The 21,793-nt window shown below is 35.0% G+C and overlaps 1 protein-coding gene across 4 annotated transcripts in view; it reads left to right on the top strand.

Moving 5' to 3' along the window:
• The window catches only part of Map3k2 (mitogen-activated protein kinase kinase kinase 2), a 93,439-nt gene that overhangs the window by 52,803 nt on the left and 18,843 nt on the right, over nt 1–21,793 (top strand). For all 4 annotated transcript variants that reach the window (XM_063258828.1, XM_063258830.1, XM_063258832.1 and 1 more), the window contains exons 7-15: nt 335–422; nt 3,652–3,782; nt 4,651–4,730; nt 6,471–6,538; nt 6,699–6,791; nt 7,748–7,954; nt 13,939–14,087; nt 14,661–14,792; nt 18,876–19,005. In XM_063258828.1, the coding sequence (XP_063114898.1) occupies nt 335–422; nt 3,652–3,782; nt 4,651–4,730; nt 6,471–6,538; nt 6,699–6,791; nt 7,748–7,954; nt 13,939–14,087; nt 14,661–14,792; nt 18,876–19,005 (1,078 nt within the window). The remainder of the gene's footprint in view (nt 1–334; nt 423–3,651; nt 3,783–4,650; nt 4,731–6,470; nt 6,539–6,698; nt 6,792–7,747; nt 7,955–13,938; nt 14,088–14,660; nt 14,793–18,875; nt 19,006–21,793) is intronic.

Genomic DNA, 21,793 nt, shown 5'->3' on the forward strand with positions numbered 1-21,793 from the left:
ACATGTTCCTATAAAACTGACCATTTGGGAAGAATTATGTTAGGATTGACAAGGCTTTTGTTTGTTTGCTGGTTTTTTAAAGACAGTCTCACTATTGCCTGTTGCCCATCTGGCCTCTAACTCCTGGGCTCAAGTGACCTTCCTACCTCAGTCTCCAAATTCCTGGATTATAAGAGCAGGCAGCTATGCCTGGCGGCATTTAATTTCACAAGAATAGAAGATTGATAAGCCCCACCAGTAATACAGAATAGCTAGATTGAATTTGGTAGTGGAAAGAACTCTGTTTAACACCTTATAGGAGAATAATAGTGTCAATTGTCCTTTTCTTTTGTAGGCTACTAACTTAGAGCCCTTGCCATCACTAGAAGATTTGGATAACACAGTTTTTGGAGGAGAGAGGAAAAAGCGGCTTTCTATAATAGGTGAGAAGGCTAGTGTGTGAATCATGAAGCCGGTGGTTTCTTGGTGTCTTTTCCATTTTTAAATGAAGGGCAAATCCTAAACATATCCTGATAAATAACACCCTATTTTTTTATTCTTTGTTGTTTATGTAAGTTAAAATGGCTTTCTTGAATTTGTTGTTTTTTATAGGTTAATTTCACATACTATAAGATTAAAACTCTCCTAATTAAATTCTTTGTTTATATACTCAGGATATTTCAATGTTTTACGAATTTAAATAAAACTTTATAAAGCTTTAATTGTATAAAAAGTTTGGAGGAAAAAATTAGAATAATGCCAGTACATTAAAATACATAGGCTAGATTTTAAGTTCCTAAATTGTTCTCTAATGTTTTAGTAATTGTCAAGAATATTATCAAAATAAATGATAATTAAAATTTTCCAGATTATGCTTTTTAATTACTTTCTTAGTATTTAATTTTTGTTTATCATTAATAATGCATTGCTATAATTGAGCCTATGATACAAAGAAATAAAGATCCTCTATGCTGTATTGTAAGGTGGCCCTACTTGGAAGACATAAACTAAGGAAAAGTGATCTTGACTCTTCAGTTCTATGTGTCATCTTCAATTTGTATGAGACAGTAATCTGTATTTAATAAAAAGCACTTCATTGCTCAGAAACCTTGGGATACATATTTCTAATCAATAGGGGAGAAAATACGATTATTAAAAATAGCGTGAAAGCATGTACAAGGGATGGATTTGAAGGAGAAAATAGATCAGGAGAAACAGAAGACTAGGGAGGCAGGAGAGTGGATAAAGGAAGAGATTAGGTTAGAGTCTAACACTGGCAACAGAATAGGTTGTATTGGATTACATTAGCATGGGCTGCCAAAAAATTGTTTTCTCATGGTCCCCCAAAAGACTATCCATGACCATTCTTTTTAAGTGTCTTGTCTCAAATTCTATTTTTCATTTTAGAAGAGCTGGAAATGGGATCAACAGAGCTGATAGATACATAAGTAAAATAAAAATGGCTTGTCCTTCTAATTCAGATAGTTTGATATAATTTAAAAATTTGATGATAGAACAGTTGGGATACCTGTCTTCAAATTTTAATTCTCTGCTTAACCATAGAACAGTAAATTTGTCCTGTCCTCATTTTCAAATCATGGGATTGTAGCAGTACATCGAGAGAAAATGTACATATTTTGTTCTTTAAAATGGAAAACATGACTGCTATTAGTTGTCCATTTCTTTATTGTATCTTATCATTTTAAAGTAAAAAAAAAATCCAGCCAATTCACTTTAGTTACATTAGAGAGACCTAAATGTACTAGTTCCATTTGATATTTTACATTTCTTCTAAGTTAAAATTATACTAAATACCTTAGTCTTATTCTATTAATAAATATTCTTGTTTAACTTCATTGCCAACATAACAAAAATTGGAAATTGTCTGGTTTTACTACAAGTATGTTAGCATGCCCACTACTAACACAGGAAAGTTGTGTTTTCAAGTAAGGAAATAAGGAAATTTTCATACTCCCTGTTTCTTCCCTAGCTTCTTTTAGTAGCTGAATATATTAATTTTCTTTTATCAAAAAGATATATGAAAGAAGTAAAAAGATTTGGGACCAATATAATCTTTGTGGTATGATTGCTAGAAAGTCTAAATCAACTTTGACTCACAGTCGAGTGCCTCTGTACTCATTTTGTAGACATATGTAGACAGTGATCTTACACACACATTTCTTGGTAATTGCTTTCCTCTTTCTTATCTCACAAATGCTGGCATATACAGTGTTTACGATGACCCCTTTACCTCAAGCTGAGCTTTTCTTTTTGCTTTAAATTTAACCCAGATGTTCACATTACTTTTCCATATCTGTGCTTTTGGCTTTGTCTGTTTGTTTTGTTTTTTTGTGATACTGGGTAGTTGAATGCATGGCTTTGCTAACTGAGCTACATTCCTAGCCCTTTGTATATTTTTTATTTTGAAATGGCCTTGCTAAGTTACTAAATTGCTTACACTGGGGTTAAATTTTTAATCGTCCTACCTCAGCCTGCCAGAGTGTTGGAATACAGGCATATGCCACCGTGCCCAGCTTCCTTATATGTTTTGTGATCTCATTTTAAGAAATTACAAGGCAGGAGAGAAATTTGTTGATAAATATACAATGAAGTAACAATAAGATAGCCTCTTGTCTCATAAGAATTAATGATTAATGAAATGAAATGAACCATCTTAAATGAATACAAGGTTTTCAGTTTTTCTTTCTTTTAACCGTTTTTCTAAGCTGTGACAAAAGTTAAATTCCAGAAATACGACTTGCCAAAAACCTGGGTCTAAGTACCCTGAAATAAAATCCAGGATTCCAAATTTAAAGTGCTCTAATAGAGATTATGTGACTAAGAAATATTCATTTTCATTCATATTTTCTCTCTCTCTCTCTTTCTCTCTCTCTCTCTCTCTTTCTCTCTCTCTCCTCTCGTGCCATTTTGAGACAGAGTTTCATTATGCAGTTCAGGCTGGCCTTGACTGTGCTTTGTAGCCCAGGCTGGCCTTGAACTCACAGAGATCCTTTTGTCTCAGCCTCCCCAGTGCTGGGATTACAGGTGTGTGCCTCTTACACAGCAGCTGTATTCTCACTTGAGGTTTCTAAAGATTAAAGATATGGAATAGAAAGGGTGTCCTAGAGCAAATGAGCCTTAAACATGTTCATTGTGAACAATTTGACCATCATACCACCATTGCAAAGACCAGTCTTTTAGGTACTTGTTTATAGGCAGAACTTAGGTTCATGATGATCAGGTAACTTCCGGTCTGGGGTAGCCTATCTAGTAAACAACTGGAAAAAGGATTTACCTAAGGTCCAACTCTAGAGCCTTCATTCTTTCACTGCATCCTGATCCAGATTATGTTGAAAGCTAACACATATATGTTATTTCTGGAAGCTCAAGAGAAGTGGCATTTGTCTAAGATTCTGTAGTGTACTATAAACCCATGATGCAGTTATCAGCAATCAGAAGAACATACTGCTTGATGGGTATAAAGGAATGTTACAGTGAGATGGAAATTTAGCCTAAGAAACATTTGAAGTTTTACATTTGAATGTTCTGGTAACTTTTAATAAATACTGCTAAAATTATTTTTTATATAGTTCAGAAATAATACACTATTTAAACATAAAGTAATTTCCTTAATGATACTTACAAAATCTTACATTTTTTTTCTCCTTTGAGGTCCCACTAATAGAGATAGAAGTTCCCCTCCCCCAGGATACATTCCAGATGAATTACACCAGGTTGCCCGGAATGGATCTTTCACTAGCATCAACAGTGAAGGAGAGTTCATTCCAGAGAGCATGGACCAAGTAAGCCCAAATCAGATGCTGTCTTTCATTTCATTTCAAGTGATTATTGGTCATGGGCAGTGTGATTTGGCAGATACCTGGAGATGTGTGTGTGTCTGTTTCTTCTTAGATGAACAAAATAGCAAAATATAGAAAAGGTCCATTAATTTACATCTGCCCTATATTATTGATGTTTTGAAACAACTTATTTCTTATATTGTTCTTCCATAAGTGAATGCATTTGTTTTGTAATCCTCCGATGAACACTCAGATTTTTTAAATTAATACTTTTTTTTCTGGTACCGGGATTAAACTCATTAAATTAATACTTAAAAGAATAAAATGTGAGCTATTTTTTATGAAGCTGAGGTTTGTGAATTTTCCATACCGTTTTAAAAAATACCTGTTTTCTAGCATTGAAATTTTTCCTGGAGCTGCCATTATTCCCTCAGCCTTGCACTGAATGTTCATTCCGTGGTAGTGCTTAACATTTACTAACAGTGGAGCAGGCACTGTATAAAGTCATTCTACATTTGGGTGCAGTCATTGTTCAGTAGGCAAAATCATGGGAAGTATTCTGACTTTAAATCATAACATGGCAGGCTATTCAGAAAGTATTTTCTCTTAGGAAGTATCAGAGTTGGGACGTGGAAAGATGTCTAACTCTGGAGAGTGCCTAGGTTGGGCACATGGTTTCTTTTGGAGGTACTGGAAGTGTTCAGTGTACCACTTTCAGTGTACTGCAGCCCATTAAATTGTATACTTTAAATGGGTGAATTTTATGTTTCATAAATTGTATCTTAATAAAGCTTTTTTTTAAAGAAAAAAACAAAGTGTCACATTTGAGTATATCACATTGAATAATATTGGAACTCTTTTATTTTCCTAGATGCTGGATCCATTATCTTTAAGTAGCCCTGAAAATTCTGGCTCAGGAAGTTGTCCATCACTTGACAGTCCTTTAGATGGGTAAGTTTTATATTTTATATTTTTATTTTACTTATTTATATTTTAGTTTTATATTTTATAGTTTTATATTTTACTTATTTGTGGGTATTTTTTGTTTTTGTTTTTTATGATAGGTTCTTGCTGGTTCAAACTGGCCTTGAATTTACTATTAACCCAGGCTGCCCTCAGACTTGAGGCAGTCCTTCTGCCTCAGCCTCACAAGTGCTGGGATTACATGTGTGTCCCATTATATCCAGCTATTTTATATTTTATTTAGTATGTATGATAAATGTATACTCACTAAGCATGTGGAATTATCAGTAACTTTGTGGTATATTGAGAAGAATGTAGTTAATTATTGTCCATATTGTTGGCAAATGATATCTGGTTATAATATTTGGAATATTTTTGTTTACTAAAGTTGTATGTTTGAGGCAAATATGCACACTTAGAATTTATGTACATTTTTAAATTATGCTTATGAAATCTTACCAAATTTTTCATTAATATATTTATATTTGGTGTTAGATGCTTCTTTATTTGTTTCACCTGTTCGATATTATATTCATTCTGAGAAATAATTTTTGTTAATTGCCTTTCTTTTGTGAAATAACAAATTGAGGATTTATGAGCAGGATCATGAGCATCTGTGAATTTTTTTGTTACAAGTGCGCCCTCTCCTGGTCTCAGTAGGAGATTGGTTTTGTAATCATCCAGTGTTAAAATCAACCTGTTTGTTCTTTTTTTTTTTTTAATTTTATTTTATTTTATTTAAGAGGAAAAAGAGAAAAACACAAAACAAAACAAAGCGGTGTAAGGGTACACGTAATACAGAACTACAAAAAAAAAATAACAGTAAGAAATCACCTGTTAACAGATTATGTTTTTGGATCATTGAACACAGCTGTTTGCAGTCTCCCTGTTTGAATGCCAACCTGTTTGTTCTTTACAGTTGCTTTATGAGAGTAAGATTTTGGGTGGCTTTTTGCTTTTTTTTCGTGTGCGTGGAGTTCAGGATCAAATTTGTAGGGCCCCATGCATGTGAGGCATGTACTTTACCATTGAATAATATCATTATCCCTATACAAGCAAACTCTAAAATGAGAATTTATGCTACTTGGGAATTTACATTTACTTTCTTTTATCAGTGTATAGACAACCTCTGTATTTGTCAGTGTCTGTTGCAAGGTAGATACTTAAGAAATTCAGAGAAATTAGAAATATGTATGGAGTATTTAGCTATTTGGATCGCACTGCTGAACACCTGACTTCTAAAAATTTACTAAGTTGGAAATAATTATGCCTTTTGTATAGATGCAAAAACAATCTTCAAAGGATTATTTACTAAGGTTATACAGAACTCTGAAACAACAGTGTTTCTAAACATCTGTGTTTCCAAAACTTACTATGCTTGGGTCGGGGATTTAGCTCAGTAGCGTAAGCGCCTGCTTGGCAAATTTGAGGTCATGAGTTCAATTGCGGTACCAAAACAAAACAAAACAAAACGAAAAACCTTATTATTCTTACCCAATTATTTTGCAGGTAAATTTTAAAAGTCAGGCTCTTTGGCTATATGTACCAAACAAATGTTTAAAAAGAAGCTTCTCTTTCTTTTAATTATGTTACTATTTGAGAGTGAGCTCCTTTATACATAGACATGCACACATATAGATGGATACAGATAATATGGCTTTAAGATCTTTTATCTTTTACTTGTTTTATTTGCATTCATTCTCTTAATGTGGCATTTTGTATTTATAGAGAGAGCTATCCAAAATCACGAATGCCTAGGGCACAGAGCTACCCAGATAATCATCAGGACTTTTCAGGTTAGATGATATAAATTCTAAATATTTAAGTTTATATCATAGTAATGTTTTGGCTGGGAGGGAGGGAGAAATTTTTTAAAACTCAAAATAGTTGTCAATGTGCTTTTTATCACTAAAACTTTGACTTTTTATAACATAGCTTTCATATATGTCTTAACAGACTATGATAACCCTATCTTTGAGAAATTTGGGAAGGGAGGAACATATCCAAGAAGGTATCATGTTTCATATCATCATCAAGAATATAATGATGGTAAGTTCCTGGTAATTAGATCACAATGACAATTCATTAAAAACCTCAGGGAAGTTTTAAAATCTCATGTTTTTATAGTTTTTATAGTACTGTTGAGAAATAAATTTGTTCTTGAGTCTTTCTGGCTAAACAGCTGTTTTTAAGGAGACTCAGTCCTTGCTAAAACCTGTAGCTTTTTTTTGAGACAGAGTTTTGCTGTATAATTCAGGCTGGCCTTGAACTCACTATGCAGTCCAGGCCGGCCTTAAACTTGTAGCAATGCTCCTGCTTCAACCTCCAAAGTGTTGGGATTACAGGCATACATCACCATGCCGGGCTCTAATGGCATTGTTTTTCCTTTAAATATAGTAATTTTCAAATGATACTAATTAGAAGATTACTCCTTGGCTATAAAATTGATACTTGAATTGTCCTGTTAGGGAAAAAATATGCTACTTATAACTTCCTGATTTTTGTTTTATATTATATTATGTTATATTTTATTGTATTGAATGTAGGCATGCATATCCATCTGTATGTTTTTTGAGGCAGCATTTCACTATGTAGTTCAGGCTGGTCTTGAACTCTTTATGTAGCCCAGACTGGCCTCAAACTCATGGTGACTCTATTTCAGCTTTCCAAGTTCTGGGATTACTGGCATATATAATCATGTCTAGCTTTTGTTTTATATTTTAAAGTCATTACTAGAAATGAGAATACAATCTTTTCATCTTTTTATTGAAAAGTGAAGGGCTAGTATTTCATAGTTTTCATGTGTGTGTACATCTGAACATTTATTAGGATCTGAATTTGTATTCAGGTCCTAGTATTCTTCCCTACAGTCATTTCCATCATTGCCATTTCAATTCTGTAGCCTCATCACAGGAAAGATTTATGTTCCCTGCACTACAAATTGTAAATACTTGAAAGTACAGTACATTAATAAAAGTAAAACAATTCTGTTTTCCTTTTTTTAGGTCGCAAAACTTTTCCAAGAGCTAGAAGGACCCAGGGGACTAGCTTTCGGTCTCCTGTGAGTTTTAGTCCCACCGATCACTCCTTAAGCACTAGTAGTGGGAGCAGCATCTTCACTCCAGAATACGATGAGAGTCGGATAAGAAGGAGGGGAAGTGATATAGACAATCCTACACTGACTGTGATGGATATCAGCCCGCCCAGCCGATGTAAGTAGTAAGAATTGTTATAGTGAAGTGCTTAACAGGACCTTTGCAGAGTTTTTTAAACAGGAATAACTGCCAAATGAGTCCTCAAGGTGAGACAGACTCCTCTAAAGAGTTAATAATTGAGAGCTGGGGTTTGGAGCTCAATGGTAGAGTACCTGTTTTGCATGTTCCGGGCTTGGGATTCAGTTATCAGCACCACTAGGCAAAAAGAAACAGTTAACAGTGATGTTTCTAAAGATGGCCAGAATGATAGGTGTAAGAATGGTAGTGCTAGCCAGGCATAGTAGTGTACTCCTATAATCCCTGTATTTGGGAGGCTGGGGCAGCAGGATCACTGCAAGTCTGAAGTTGGCCTGGGCTATGTAGCGAGACTCTATCTCAAAAAATAAATAAATATTGCTGCTAAATACTTCAGTTAAATCTGCAGTTTGTTTTTATTTGAAAATTGTTAATGGCCAGTCATATTTTCATCTATTCCATTCCACATACCCTTGTTGAATATTTAGCACTGAGATCTCATACATGACCTCTAAGATACTAGTCTTAACAAGGAGAGTAGTATATATAGAGATAATAATAGTATAACATTTAATTCAGATCTTAATTCATGAATTAAAGAGTAGCATGTACAAGAAACCATAGATATTCTGAAAACGAATAGTTTGTTTTTCCAAACATGGGCAATATTTTACTTTAAATAATGGAAAGAGGATGACAGATTGCAAATTGTTTGGGCTTCGTCATGTAAAAAAATGCATACAAGGTTTGTGCTCAAAGGTATTTATTCCATCAAAATTTGCATTCTCTAAAATCTTCCTTTTTGTGTTAGTATTGCCTTTTTTTTACTTTTACACTATACCTATATTATTTTTGTTATAGGCAACTAAAGCAAAAGTAATTAAAAATAAGAGGAAAATTTTTATATGTCTTACATAAATCTTAAATATCTTTGTGTAGATCTTTGATTATGTAGATCCAGAGTACGTTAAGTGTCAGATTCCTGTTGCCTGAAAAATTGCATTTAACCTTTCTTCTAATATAAGTCTAATGGTAATGAATTGCTTTAGCTTTTGTTTGTTTGAATGTTTGAGCGGATCTTTATTTCTTCTTTGTTTCTGAAAAATACTTTTTATTTCTGGCTATAGAATTTAGGATACTGTTTTGTTTTAAGGTACTGAGATTGAACTTAGAACCTTTTCACTGAGTTATATCTCTGGCCCTTTTAATTTTTTGAGGCAAGGTCTTACTAAGTCACCGAGCTAGTGCCCAGGCTGGTCTGAAACTTGAAATCCTGTTGCCTCAACCTCCCAGAATGCTGAGTGGATAGGGAGAATCATAATGCCCAGCTATATTTTTCTTTTTTTTTTCTTGCAGTAGTTTAAAGATGTTTCACCATTGTCTTCTGGCTTATATACTTTCTAAGGAGAAGTGTATAACTTTTGTCTCCTCTCTCTTATACTATCACTTTCCCTGTTTGGCCTGTTTTAAGATTTTCTCTTTGATATCCATAATCATATTGTTTGATTTGTTATAATTTGTTTATAAAAATTTCTTAAGTATACCTCCAATTATTTCTACTCCATTTTTTCTTTTGGGATTCTGATTACTTGCATAATGAGGTATGTGATTCTGTGTTATCCTTTTTTTCATTGTTTATTTTTCTCAGTGAGCTTGAGAAATTGCATTTTACTTTATTTTAGAGAGAATAACACCAAATGAGACAAAACAAAATAGAGTCAATCAAAACAAAAGGATCAACATGGTACATGACTTAAAAACAAAATACAGTGAAATCAATAATGGCTACCGTAATTCCTCTTGTTATCTTCAAAAGAATTGCCCATATCATCAGGCATAATAAAATTGAACAAAACAGTACAGAACAAAACCAATTAAAACAAAATATTGGAGACATTATAGGACTTCAAAAGAAGATAATAGTCAAACCAGAGGGGTATTGTAGTGTATCTTATTGTCTTGAAAGTAGTTGCCCATACCATCAGACTTGATACTAGCAAACAAAACAGAATAGAATAAAATCAATCAAAACAAAGCAGTGAAAGCAAAACAGGGCTTCAATTCAAGCTAATAGGAAATCAAAACTGGTTATCATAATATATCTTGCTATCTTTGGAACAGCTGTCCATGCCATCAAATCTAATACAAGTAGACAAACTGAAACAGAATAAAACCAAACTAAACAGAACAATGAAAACAATGTGGGTTTCAAATTATGGTAATGGATTAAAAATGGCCACTGCCTTTCCTTTTTAGACAATTCCTTCCCTTTTCACTTTCACAGAATGTATTGTACATTTTGGATCCCATTAACTCTTTTAGTTTTTATATTAGGGCAGCAACCCACTATTCACCTAGGTGATTCTGAACCTTGTTAACCCGGAGCATGATCTCAAGTTGTATCCATTTGCCTACAAGAGGCTCAAGGTTTTCTTTCATTATAGCTAAGTAATTTTCCATTGTATAAAAATGTCATGGCTTTCTAACCAATCTGCAGCTGATGGGCAAGCTATCCCCACTTTTTTCTGGTTCCCTGTCACATTGTTTTCTCGTCTTTGACTTTGTCTATAAACCCTCTTCCCAGTTAAATATATTTCTTATGTAAAGCACATTGATGGACCCTATCTCCTGATCCACTCTGCCTTTTTTTAATTGGTGAATCAAGGCCATCTATATTAGTGATTATGGCCAACCTTCTCTGCCATGCTATTTTTCTGCCATTGGTTGTTTACTTTTGCCCTTTATTCCACTGTCCTCCCTGTTCAGTGAGCCCTCTCTGCTGCTGTTCCTGAAACCATGGTCTTTATTCTTTTTCTCTAAAATATCCATTAGTATTTTTTGTAGGGTTGGTTTGGTGGTCATGAACTCCCCCAGTTCCTCTTTGTCATGGAAGCATCTTGTTTCTTCATTAATTTTGAAATACAGTTTTTCAGGGTACATCAATCTGGGTTGGAGGTTATTTTCTTTCAGGACTTGAATACTTCACTCCAAGCTCTTCTTGATTTGATGGTTTTGTCAAGAAGTCTATCATGATTCTGATGGGTTTTCCTTTGTAGATGATTTGTTTCTTTTCTCTGACAGCTTTTAATTATTCTGTTCTTGTGTTGAATTTCTGGGATCTTGATTATTATAAGCCTAGGTATAGATCTATTTTGGTTATAGCTGGCTAGAGTTCTATATGCCTCACTTATCTGAATATCATTTCCTTTTCCTATGCTTGGGAAGTTTTCTTTATTTCTGTAAATAGCCTTTGTATTTCATTTGTGTTTATCTCTGCTTCTTCATTCATATTTTGTATTATTATGTTATAGATCCTCTTGTCATCTTCTAACCTTTGTATTGTTACTTCCTGGTTCCTTGTTATTTTTAAGAGATCTTTCCTTTTGTGATCACAAGCTGCAAACCTGTCTTTAAGGTTTGATGGTCTATCTTTAGTATCTTTCAAGCAGTTTTGCCAGCTTTCAATGGAGTTTTTAATTTCCTGGTAATCTCTTTGAATCTGTTTCATGTATTCTAAATCTTTTTTATATTCTTCATTGAAGGTTTCTCTCATTTTTCTGTGCTCCTCTATTCTTCCATCTGTGTCTTTAAAAGTACTTAGCAATTCTTTTATTATGTTTCTCATTTCTTCTTTTACCTGAGACAGTATTTCTGTTCTAAGTTCTTTTAGCCTCTTGAAGTTATTTCTTTATTTCAGTTGCTATTGTTTCAGAAAGTTCAGGTGTGCAACTCCTGATCTCTTCTGTGTTTACATCTCCCGGACCAGTACTGCTTGGATTGGAGGCCAGAGACTGCCTTTTATTCTTCCTCTTGTCATGTTCCTAGTTTTTTCCAGACAAGTCAGTAGTGGGGTCCCTGGCATTTCCTGTGTTGGTTATAATTTCTCTGAAGCATGCTGGCTAGGGATATCTGATGGTGACCATTGGATGTACTGGTACAGGGCTAGCAGAATGCAAGCAGGGGCAAGGCAGGCTGGCACCTCCCTCCTGAGCTGTTTCACCTCAGGTAGCCCTCACCACCTTAGTATGCTCAAGGTAGGTAGAGCTGGTTGGGGATAGCTTTAGGGAAACTTCCGTGGTGACTGTTGGATTGCACACAGGGGTGGGACTCAGTCCAAGCGATTTCCATCAGTCTGCTCTGAGCTAGGAATGGCTGAAGCTGGCTGCATTTCTGGCTCTGGGCTTATCCTGCCCAATTCCAAAATGGCTTCCGGCCAATGGCTCACTTCTGTAGGAGGACTGAGTCCCCCATTCTTACCACCAGCCAGTGCAGTTCTCTGGTCTGCTGTTCCCCTCTGCCACCTCATCTCCCTAGAGAGGCCTTTGGGCTTGCCAGCCACCACCTTCACTGTGACCATGTGTCCCCAGGTTCCAACAGCATTTTTCGCATGGTCCTTTCTGCTCTGAGTGAAAGCGCCACCAGCTGCCACCTTCTTCTGTTTAAGTTTTTTCTTTTTTTAAATTCTCTCTCTGGGCTTCAGTTCTCAGTCTAGGTTCTTCCTGCATTGAGGGGACCCACTTCCTTTCTTCTTGTTTTGCCCACGATGCTATATTCTAAGCATCTGGACTGTTTCTCTCAGAGAAACTGTTTACTCTGCTGCTTACTGTTCCACCATCTTCCCAGGATCCTCCAAGCTTGGTAATTGATTTTCTCTTGCACCTATTTGTGAACCTATTGAAAACAGTATTTTTCAACTTCAAGTTTTTCCATTTGACTGTGTCCAGCAGTTTTTGTGTCTCTGTTAAAGTTCATCTGTTCATTCATGTCATCCACCTTTTCTACTAGAACTTTAATATGTTCATCGTGTTTATTTTAAGCTTCCTGATTCTCTTTATTTGGGTTATGCTAATTTTTCATTCATTTTCTTACTTGCTTTTTGCATCTTGTAATTTTACACTGAGAACTAGATATTATGTGTAGGACAGTGGAGACTGAGCTATAAATAGAATTCATACCTGGAGTTAGACACAGTTCTTCTGTCTAGGCCGTTATTGTAGGGACAGTGTCATTCTCTGAATAGTTAGGCAACTTTGTTTGGATTTTGTTGTTGCTATGATCGGTGAGCCCTGTTTACCACTAACTTTATATTTTTCCAGAGTTACGTTGTGCTGTTTGGTCCAGAGATTTTTTTTTCCCCATTCCCTAACTTGAAGGTTACAGGGTTTGCTGCCATTCCTCTAGTAGTTTGGAGATCTTAATTTCATAAGGGATATAGGTTTAGGAAGGACCTTCTACCTTTTCCACAATAGTGGGAGATTCTTTTTTCTAAGCTTTGATTAAAGCCTAGAAAACCTCCTCTGTTCCTATGAGTACCTGGCATTCCATGGAAAACATTAAGTAGGGGTGAAATCACCATGTGCTATGATAGCCCATGGGTTCAGTACTCTCATGCCAACCCTTACTAGTTAAAGATGGAGTGGCTTCTTCTGTGTAGTGCAGGAAGGCCTTGAACTCATCATGCCCTTGGCTCAGCCTCCTGAGTGATGAGATTACAGATGTGTGCTTGGAGCTGAGCTCTTCTTACCTATCAGCGTGAATCTTTGTATCTCCTTGGAAGAATCTGTTTTTCTTTTGATTTCTGGCAAGTTAAGTCCTTGCAGTCTGTTTTCCAACAAGTTCAGTAAAGGTTATAATTTTATACATTACCTAGATTTTTTTTATTGTTAGGATGGAAGTGAAGATTAGACAATAATCTTACAATTATTACATCTTTGGTTGAGTTATAATGGGGGAATCTCATTGGAAAAGGTAAGTCACGTGAATGAATTTATTTGAGTTTACAAGCTTAGACGGCTGAGTGAAGAGAAAAAGTTTGAAAGATAGTGACCATTTTGAATTTGGAGTCCTCATTTTTTCCTTGTACCCAAGCATGTTCAGTGAAGGATATTGCTAGCAACATATTTGTATAGTCCTTAATCATTCATGGGCCATTAACTGTTTCAATTTAAGAAAGTGTTCTTTTTCAGCACCTCGTGCTCCAACCAACTGGAGATTGGGCAAACTGCTTGGCCAAGGAGCCTTTGGCAGAGTTTACCTCTGTTACGATGTTGATACAGGAAGAGAACTGGCTGTTAAGCAAGTCCAGTTTGATCCTGATAGCCCTGAGACCAGCAAGGTAAAAATAACTACACAGTCTGCTTTGTCACATTTTATGAACCATCTGTGCTAAAAACAGAATAATAAAATACAGAGTAACACAAATGATTTGTAAGACAACTTGATAATTAGATGTACTTATCTACTTTGCACTATGAATATTTCTTTTTTAGTACCAAAGTTGTATTGCTAGTTTAATTTAGTATTGTTTCAGTACACTACTGGGGATTGTTAAAAAAATTATTGGTGAAAGCTGGATTGATGGCATATGCCTGTAATCACAGCACTCTGGGATTCTGAGGCAGGAGGATTACAAGTTTGAGCCCAGCCTGGACAGTTTAGCAACACCGTATTTGTAAATAAAGAAAATTTAAAGAGACTGGAATGTAATGTAAATCAATGTGAAGGGTCTGGGTCTAATCTCTAGTTCTAAGAAAAAGAAAAATGTACTGATTAGAGATTTTAAAATAGTTTGTTCTTCAGAAAATAAATATTTCAGAATAAAATTCTCGGTATAGCTCCTCAAGTTACTATTTTTTTGCTTCTACAAAAACAGTGTTATAAAGATTTCACAGTGAGTTTTGTCTTCCAGGAAGTAAATGCACTTGAATGTGAAATTCAGTTGTTGAAAAACTTACTGCATGAGCGAATTGTTCAGTATTATGGCTGTTTGAGGGATCCCCAGGAAAAGACACTTTCAATATTTATGGAATATATGCCAGGGGTAAGTTCACATACCCTTTTTTTAAAAAAAAAATCTTTGTATTTAAAAAGTCTGTTGAAAAGAAGGAATAAAAATTTTGATTATAAAATGTTAACCCTAGTTAAACATGTTTTGGAAGTTTTAAGTTAGCGGTAGGTAATAATCCTCTTCATCTTTGTGTTTTTCTAATTATTAATGCTGAAATATCCTAGAGGAGGTTATAGACATCATAGTTTCTCATGCATCTTAAAAATTTCTATATTTATCCAAGTCAAGTTCTAGTCTGGGGCTGTACATTGTATTTAGTTATTATGTTCCCAACTTCCACTTTTATGTTTAACAGTCCAGTTTTATATTATATGACTTTAACAGAATTTCCCTTATTTCCTGTGAACTCTGAATTAGTTGTAAACTCTTAAGATAGATTATAATTCATCCTTTTTTTCCCTCTGGTACCGGGGATTGAACTCATGACCTCATGCTGGCCAGGTAGGCACTTATGTGGCTGAGCTAAACCCCCGGCCCAATTCATCCTTTTTTACTGGATATATCAGATGACTGTGTATATTAAATGGCATCCCATCAGAACCACATAATTTCTAGCTATTCCACAGTCATGATACTAATTTTGATTAGAGTGATTGACATTCTGATTCCTTTATTGTAGAGTTTTGTGTTTTCCTGTAGACAAGAAAGTAATCTGAAGTATAGCAGAGATACTTATGGATATTCAGTTCTTTTCCAGTCCTCCACCTAGCATTCTGTTTTTGTTTTGTTTAGTTTTTTAGTGCTAGCAATTAAACCCTTCTACATGGGTAAGCGGCTGTTCTACTCTTAAGATAAACCCTCACTGTAGATTTCAGTGCTTTATCTAGTGTTTTTTAATGCCTAGTATTTTTAACACTGACTGATAGTCATCACTCAAGTAAATAATTTCTTCTTCTTCTTTTTTTTGGTACTGGGGATTGAGCTTAGAACCTCCACCTGACAGGCAAGTGCTATGCTGCTGAGCTATATCCTCAGCCCTCAAGTAAATAATTTCATTTGAAGTTGCAAAATGAAATTTAGGACCTTTTATCATTCCATTGATACACTAAATTTTAATACTGATGATTTTCAAAATGGTGGTTGGCATATTTACTCACTTAAAAATACATGTAACTGAAGTACAGTGGCAACACACCTGTAATCCCACTTTGTGCTAAGAAGTTTGAGCTCAGCCTGGATAATATAGTAAGACCCCATGTCAAAAAAGAGAAGAAATAAAAAGCATACAGTCTCAAATGGGGAATGTATGTTACAAAAAGGAGTTTTGTTTGTAGTATAGGTGTATTTTTAAAGAGTTTTATATTGTTAAAGTGTCATATTTTCAGTGTAAGTTTGTTTGAAAAAATGCTACTTGGAAAACAAATTAAGAATATGTAGTCCCTATTAAAAATAATAGGAATGTTGAAGCTATATGATTTGATAGTCTTACAGAGATGTTTTTTTACAAGTAGCCTGAAAGGAGATTATTTTATACATTTATTTTAGTATTATCTGTGATTGGAAACAATGGAAGTGAATTATGATGGCACTCTCAGAATAGATGCTAAAAATTAAATTATGAAGTTGTGTAGTGAATTAGAGGAAATATCTGTAATGAGAGGAAAATAATGCAGAATGCTTTTTAATAATGATTATGAAATCTGTATTTGAACAAGGACAAAAGAAACTTAGATGAAAAAATATTGTATTGGGATTGTGGTAGATTTTTAAAAATTAAGATTTCTGGGCAGCAACACAATTGGGGCCCTTTCTGTCTCTCAGAAGTTATTCCTGTTCCACAGTAAGCCTTTTGTACTTTTTTTGTTGTTGTATTTTTGAGACAGGGTCTCACTATGCAGTTCAGGCTGGCCTTGAGCTCACTTTGTAGCTCAGGCTGGTCTCGAACTCACAACGATCCTCTTGCCTCAGCCTCCCGAGTGCTGGCATTACAGGTATAAAGTAAAATAAAATAAATTGGGGGCTGGGTATTTAGCTCAGCAGCATAAGTGGCAGTTGTGAATTCGTTGAATTGCCTGCCTTGAAAGCAGGCAGTTGTGAATTCGATCCCCGGTACCAATAAAAAGGAAAAAGACAAAATAAATAAATAAATAAAATAAAATAAAATAAAATTCAAATTTTTATTACTGCTTTGTGATAAACATTTAAATTACAATAGAAAATAAGTATGAACGAGTAGATCTAGAAACCCACATTGTCAAAGGTAAGATAAAATTAAATGATTGAAATTGATTTACATCACAAATCAAGGTATATAATCCTTACACACTTAGCATATAATCTTCAAGCAAAAACAGGACTATTCAAGTGCTGTTTGGGCATATTTCTCATTCACTATACTTGGTTTTGTAAGGACATCCATTTTTCAGTTTTTCCAAATTTAGCACTGCATTCTTTAGTATATCTAGAACTACTTTCAGATTTGGGATCATAGCTTTTTACTATTTTTAGTATTTGGGACTGAGAAAAGCAGTTGAATTTTCACTCTGTCTCTGTCTTTCTGTCTCTGTTTCTCTTTGCTGCACAGTTTTTAAACCATTCCAATTGTACACACTGCAGAAGTTTTATATATATATAGATAGATAGACAGATAGTTGCTTGTTTTCTATACTGAGGATTGAAGCCAATTCCTTTATAGTAAGCTATACCCCCAGGCCTTTAAAACAAAACCACTTTTTAAAAAAGAATTTAATTTCTTGCTATGTTACTACATAGCGCATCCTGGTCTCAAACTTGCAATCCTCTCAGCTTTTCAGAAGGCTAGGATTACAAGCATGTGCCATCATGTCTAGCAGAAGTTAACATTTTATAGATGGGTAAATAGACAACACTGATGGAGTTGTTAAAAGCCATAGGCCACTGACCCAGCTGGCCAGAGGACCCAATTATTATTGTGCCTACTGTTTGGAGAGTTCAGTTTTAGCAGAGTTATTCAGTGTGGTACTACAGGTTGGAGACACAGTAAAAAGATTGTGAGTAAACAGACCACAATAAATGATAGAGGTGAGTAATTGACATTCCTTATGTATGTGTGCACAGTTACATACTCCTGTCCTTGCAAGAATCACTCATGAATAGTAGAAACAGTAAATGGTTAAGTCTTTGAAATCCAGGGATCCATAGCTTACTGTAACAGAGTACAAAATTCAAGGAAAGGTAGAAACATTAGTATATTTTCTTGTTTAAGAAATAGGTTTGTCTCTTGGGAAGCATTTTGTTTCCATTAGAGTTGTAGTAATTGAACTTGTGTGTTGGAATCACTGGGGAAGCTTTTTCAAAATTCAGTGCTTGTCTTGAGCTGGATGTGGCAGTATACACCTGTGACTCCAGCCCTCTGGAGGCTGAAGCATGCAGGAGTAGTTCAGGCTTCTTTCAAAGCCAGTTTGCACTGTGGAAGCCAAAACAAGACAAATTCCTATGTAATGTCTCAGACTGACTCAGTTTTCTCAGGAAAAGGAACTTCTTCCTGGCCTAAAATACACTTGAGAAAATATGAAATTCCTCTTTATTGTATTTTTTCATATGTTTTTAACTAGATGTTGGCTATATAAAGTGACAACAGAAAACTCTTATACGTTCTGATTTTCTCATCATACCCTTTCTTTCTCCTAAGAAATCAGTAGATGTCAATACAACACAAATTCACTTTAAAACATAGAGTAAGAACAAAATAAATTCAGGTATGACATACTTAAAGGGATTAATAGGAAAAATAAAGACTTGTTAGGGAAAAGTAAAACAAGATAAAAGTAGTGGAGAATTCTGCAAAACAGAATTGTAAGGAACAGGAGATAGAACCAACATAATCATAGAAACAAGGGCACCAGTCAAAACAGCTTTAATTGCTTCTCAGCTATGACATATACTTTGCCCCACAGTTCTGGAGAATGCAGATGACTTATTTTAATTGCATGAGCATATTGTACTATTAGTGATAATATCTGCTCTCTCCAGATGCAGCCTCCCAGTCATGAACTAGGACTCTTTTAAAAATAAGTATTTAATACCAGTTTTCATTTCAAACTGTATCACAATTTTTATGGTTCTTTTTTATTGTAGGGCTCAATCAAGGACCAATTAAAAGCATATGGAGCTCTTACTGAGAATGTGACTAGGAAATACACACGTCAGATTCTGGAGGGTGTCCATTATTTGCATAGTAATATGATTGTCCATAGAGATATTAAAGGTAAGTAATGAGGTACTTTTTACTTTACACAATTCTTTATTAATAAAACAAATGATGTGCCTAAGACATTTAACATTTAAATGTACGCATCTGCTCTAAAACAGTTCTGCTTTTCTCATGAACTATCAGACCAGTTTTGATGTTTAGGTTTTCACAAATGAGTGGCTGCACTTTGGGAGTTCACAAATCAGTAAAGTTAAAGGGCCAAATAAGTGAGACCCCATGTTAATATATATTGCATAGGCATTGGAAGGGAGTGATTAAGGGTTAGAGCTCTGCTGCTAGGCAGTCTGATTCAAATTCAGGCAGTACTTGGCGTGGTGGTAAATACCTGTAGTCCTAGCACTTGGGAGGCTGAGGCAGGAGGGTCACTGTGAGTTCAAGGCTAACATCGGCTACAAAGTAAGTTCGAGGCTAGCCTGATCTGTGTAGCAAAATCCTGTCTCCAACACACATGCACACACCAAATTCAGGCTTTATCTGTTAAGACTCTGTTACCTTGATCAAGTCATCTAGTCTCTGTGCTTCATTCTGCATTCTTACGGAGGATCCTTACAAGAATTAAGTGAGTTAAGTAAGGCGTGTGCTTTACTTAAAACAGTGCCTGATATCTAGAAAACACTCAAAAGTTAGCTACAGTGATGACATACTTTTTGTTGAGATGACATTTAAAATCACGTAAAGATCAAGAATTTCACAGAAAAGTTACTCACTTAGGAATAATTCAAGTTGCTTGTTGACAGTCAGAATAAGGCAAGGGAGAGGAACTAAAGGAGTGACTGTCTTAGTTATCACAAAGCAGAAAAGTTTATTTTAGTTGTCAGTTTGTAGAGATTTCAGTCCATGGTTCTCTGGCTCCAATGCAAGGTAGCATGACAGAGGAGAAATAGTCTATTGTAGGGCAGCCAGGAGGCAGCAAAACTGCAAGCAGCAGCCTGCCTTCTTTCTGTCCCTTAGTAGTACATCCAGGCTACAAGCCTATTGCTGGTGTCACCTGCACCAAGGGTGTGGCTTCCATCATCATAAATCCATCCAGCTGTACCTAAAATTATGCTAATCCAGTTAGGGAAACAATGCAGATATTACACACCCTTAATTGTAGTGTCACATATGTTACATCCAGCCACTTCCCCAAAGTCTCACCTGTGGACACCTAAGGCTTAGGGGTTGGGGGTGACACCTAGATAGAAGCCAGAATAGCAACCTCCTGTGTGAATGTCTTCCATGTTGTTGGAAGGAGTTAAGAGCCACGTTGGCCTATTGAGGAACATAGAAGCAAGCTGATTTTAAATATTATAAGGAAAATATATTGATGAGGGAGAAAAGATACAAAAGTGAAATGTGATCTCATGTTTGTAAAATTTAAATATAACACAGAAGAAAAATTTTCTTATAATTATCAGTGGTTATCACCAAATGGCAAGAGAATTGTTTTTTACTTTTTCAGTAAAAAATTTAGTATTTCCCAATATTTATAAACAACTTCTAAACGGTAAGGGAAAAGAACAACAACATGACAAATACAGAGACAGTTTGCAATGCAGCATTATCTAATTTTACTCCCCCTAAATCTTACCAAATCTTTGGATTCAGCTGTTAAATTTCAACAGGTTTATTATATAAGGCAGATGAGCATGTCAAAATGCCCCCTTAAGACATAGCCAGCAAGGGAAAGGGGGAAAATAAAGGATGTATCAGTGAGGCTCATTGTGTGGGCCTAAGGGGGTTTTTTCCTTTCTTTTTTAGTATGTGTGCAAAAAATTGAATAGCTATTATATTTTGATAATATTAAAAATAAAAAACTTCATCTTTTTAGATGTGATAATAGTCCTTGTCTTTTAAAGACATGTACTGAACTTTTTTTACATTTAATTTAATTTTTTATTTTATTTGAAAAAAGATTAAGATAAAAGAGGACATAACAAAACAGGTCAGAACAGAACAATTTAAGTAACATAGTGTTTCACCACAAGACACCTGGACATAACAGTAGCTACTATAGTGTCTCTTTCCTTGAAATATTTGAATAGACCTTCATACACTATAGTATCAAATATAACAAAACAGTGTAAAACCATTCAAGAGAATGAAATTATTACAGGGTATTCAGAACCAACTAACAGAAAATAAACAATGGTTGCTGTATTATCTCCTTGTCCATAAAAATTTCGTTTATACTATCACATATAATAAAATCCAAAAGCATACAACATGATAAAACCCATGGAGACAGAAGAACAAAAGCTTGGTGGGACTTCAAAACAAGATGATATTAAATCAGCATTAGCTATTATTAATGTCTTGTTTTCTTGAAAATAGCTGTTCATACCATCACAGACAATAAAATCAAACAACCCAGAATAAAACCATTTCAACTAATGAATGAAAATGTAAGGCTTCAAAGCAGTGTAATGGGGAATCATGATTACCACATACTTTTATGTATTCTTATCATTTCTTTGGCTAGGGAAACTATTCAGTATGTGTACATGTGAGTTTGATTTATTTCGCTTATGAGTATGGTCTCAAGCTGTGTCCATTATTTATAAATATCTCAATGTGATCATTCTTTATAGCTGAGTAGTACTCCATTGTATAAAAATACCACATCTTTTTTATCCATTCCTCAGTTAATGGACACTTAAGGTTGTTTCCAAGATTTGGCTATTACAAATTGTGCTGCTATGAAGATGGCTGCACATAAATTACTGTGGTATGATGTTTTTGATTCTTTTGGAAATCTACCTAGAAGTGGAATAGCTGGAACAAATGAAACTTCCAATCCCAG

Source organism: Cavia porcellus, unplaced genomic scaffold, assembly GCF_034190915.1.
Source record: "Cavia porcellus strain 051 isolate PalLab524CR breed Dunkin Hartley unplaced genomic scaffold, mCavPor4.1 scaffold_12, whole genome shotgun sequence".
Classification (NCBI taxonomy): domain Eukaryota; kingdom Metazoa; phylum Chordata; class Mammalia; order Rodentia; family Caviidae; genus Cavia; species Cavia porcellus.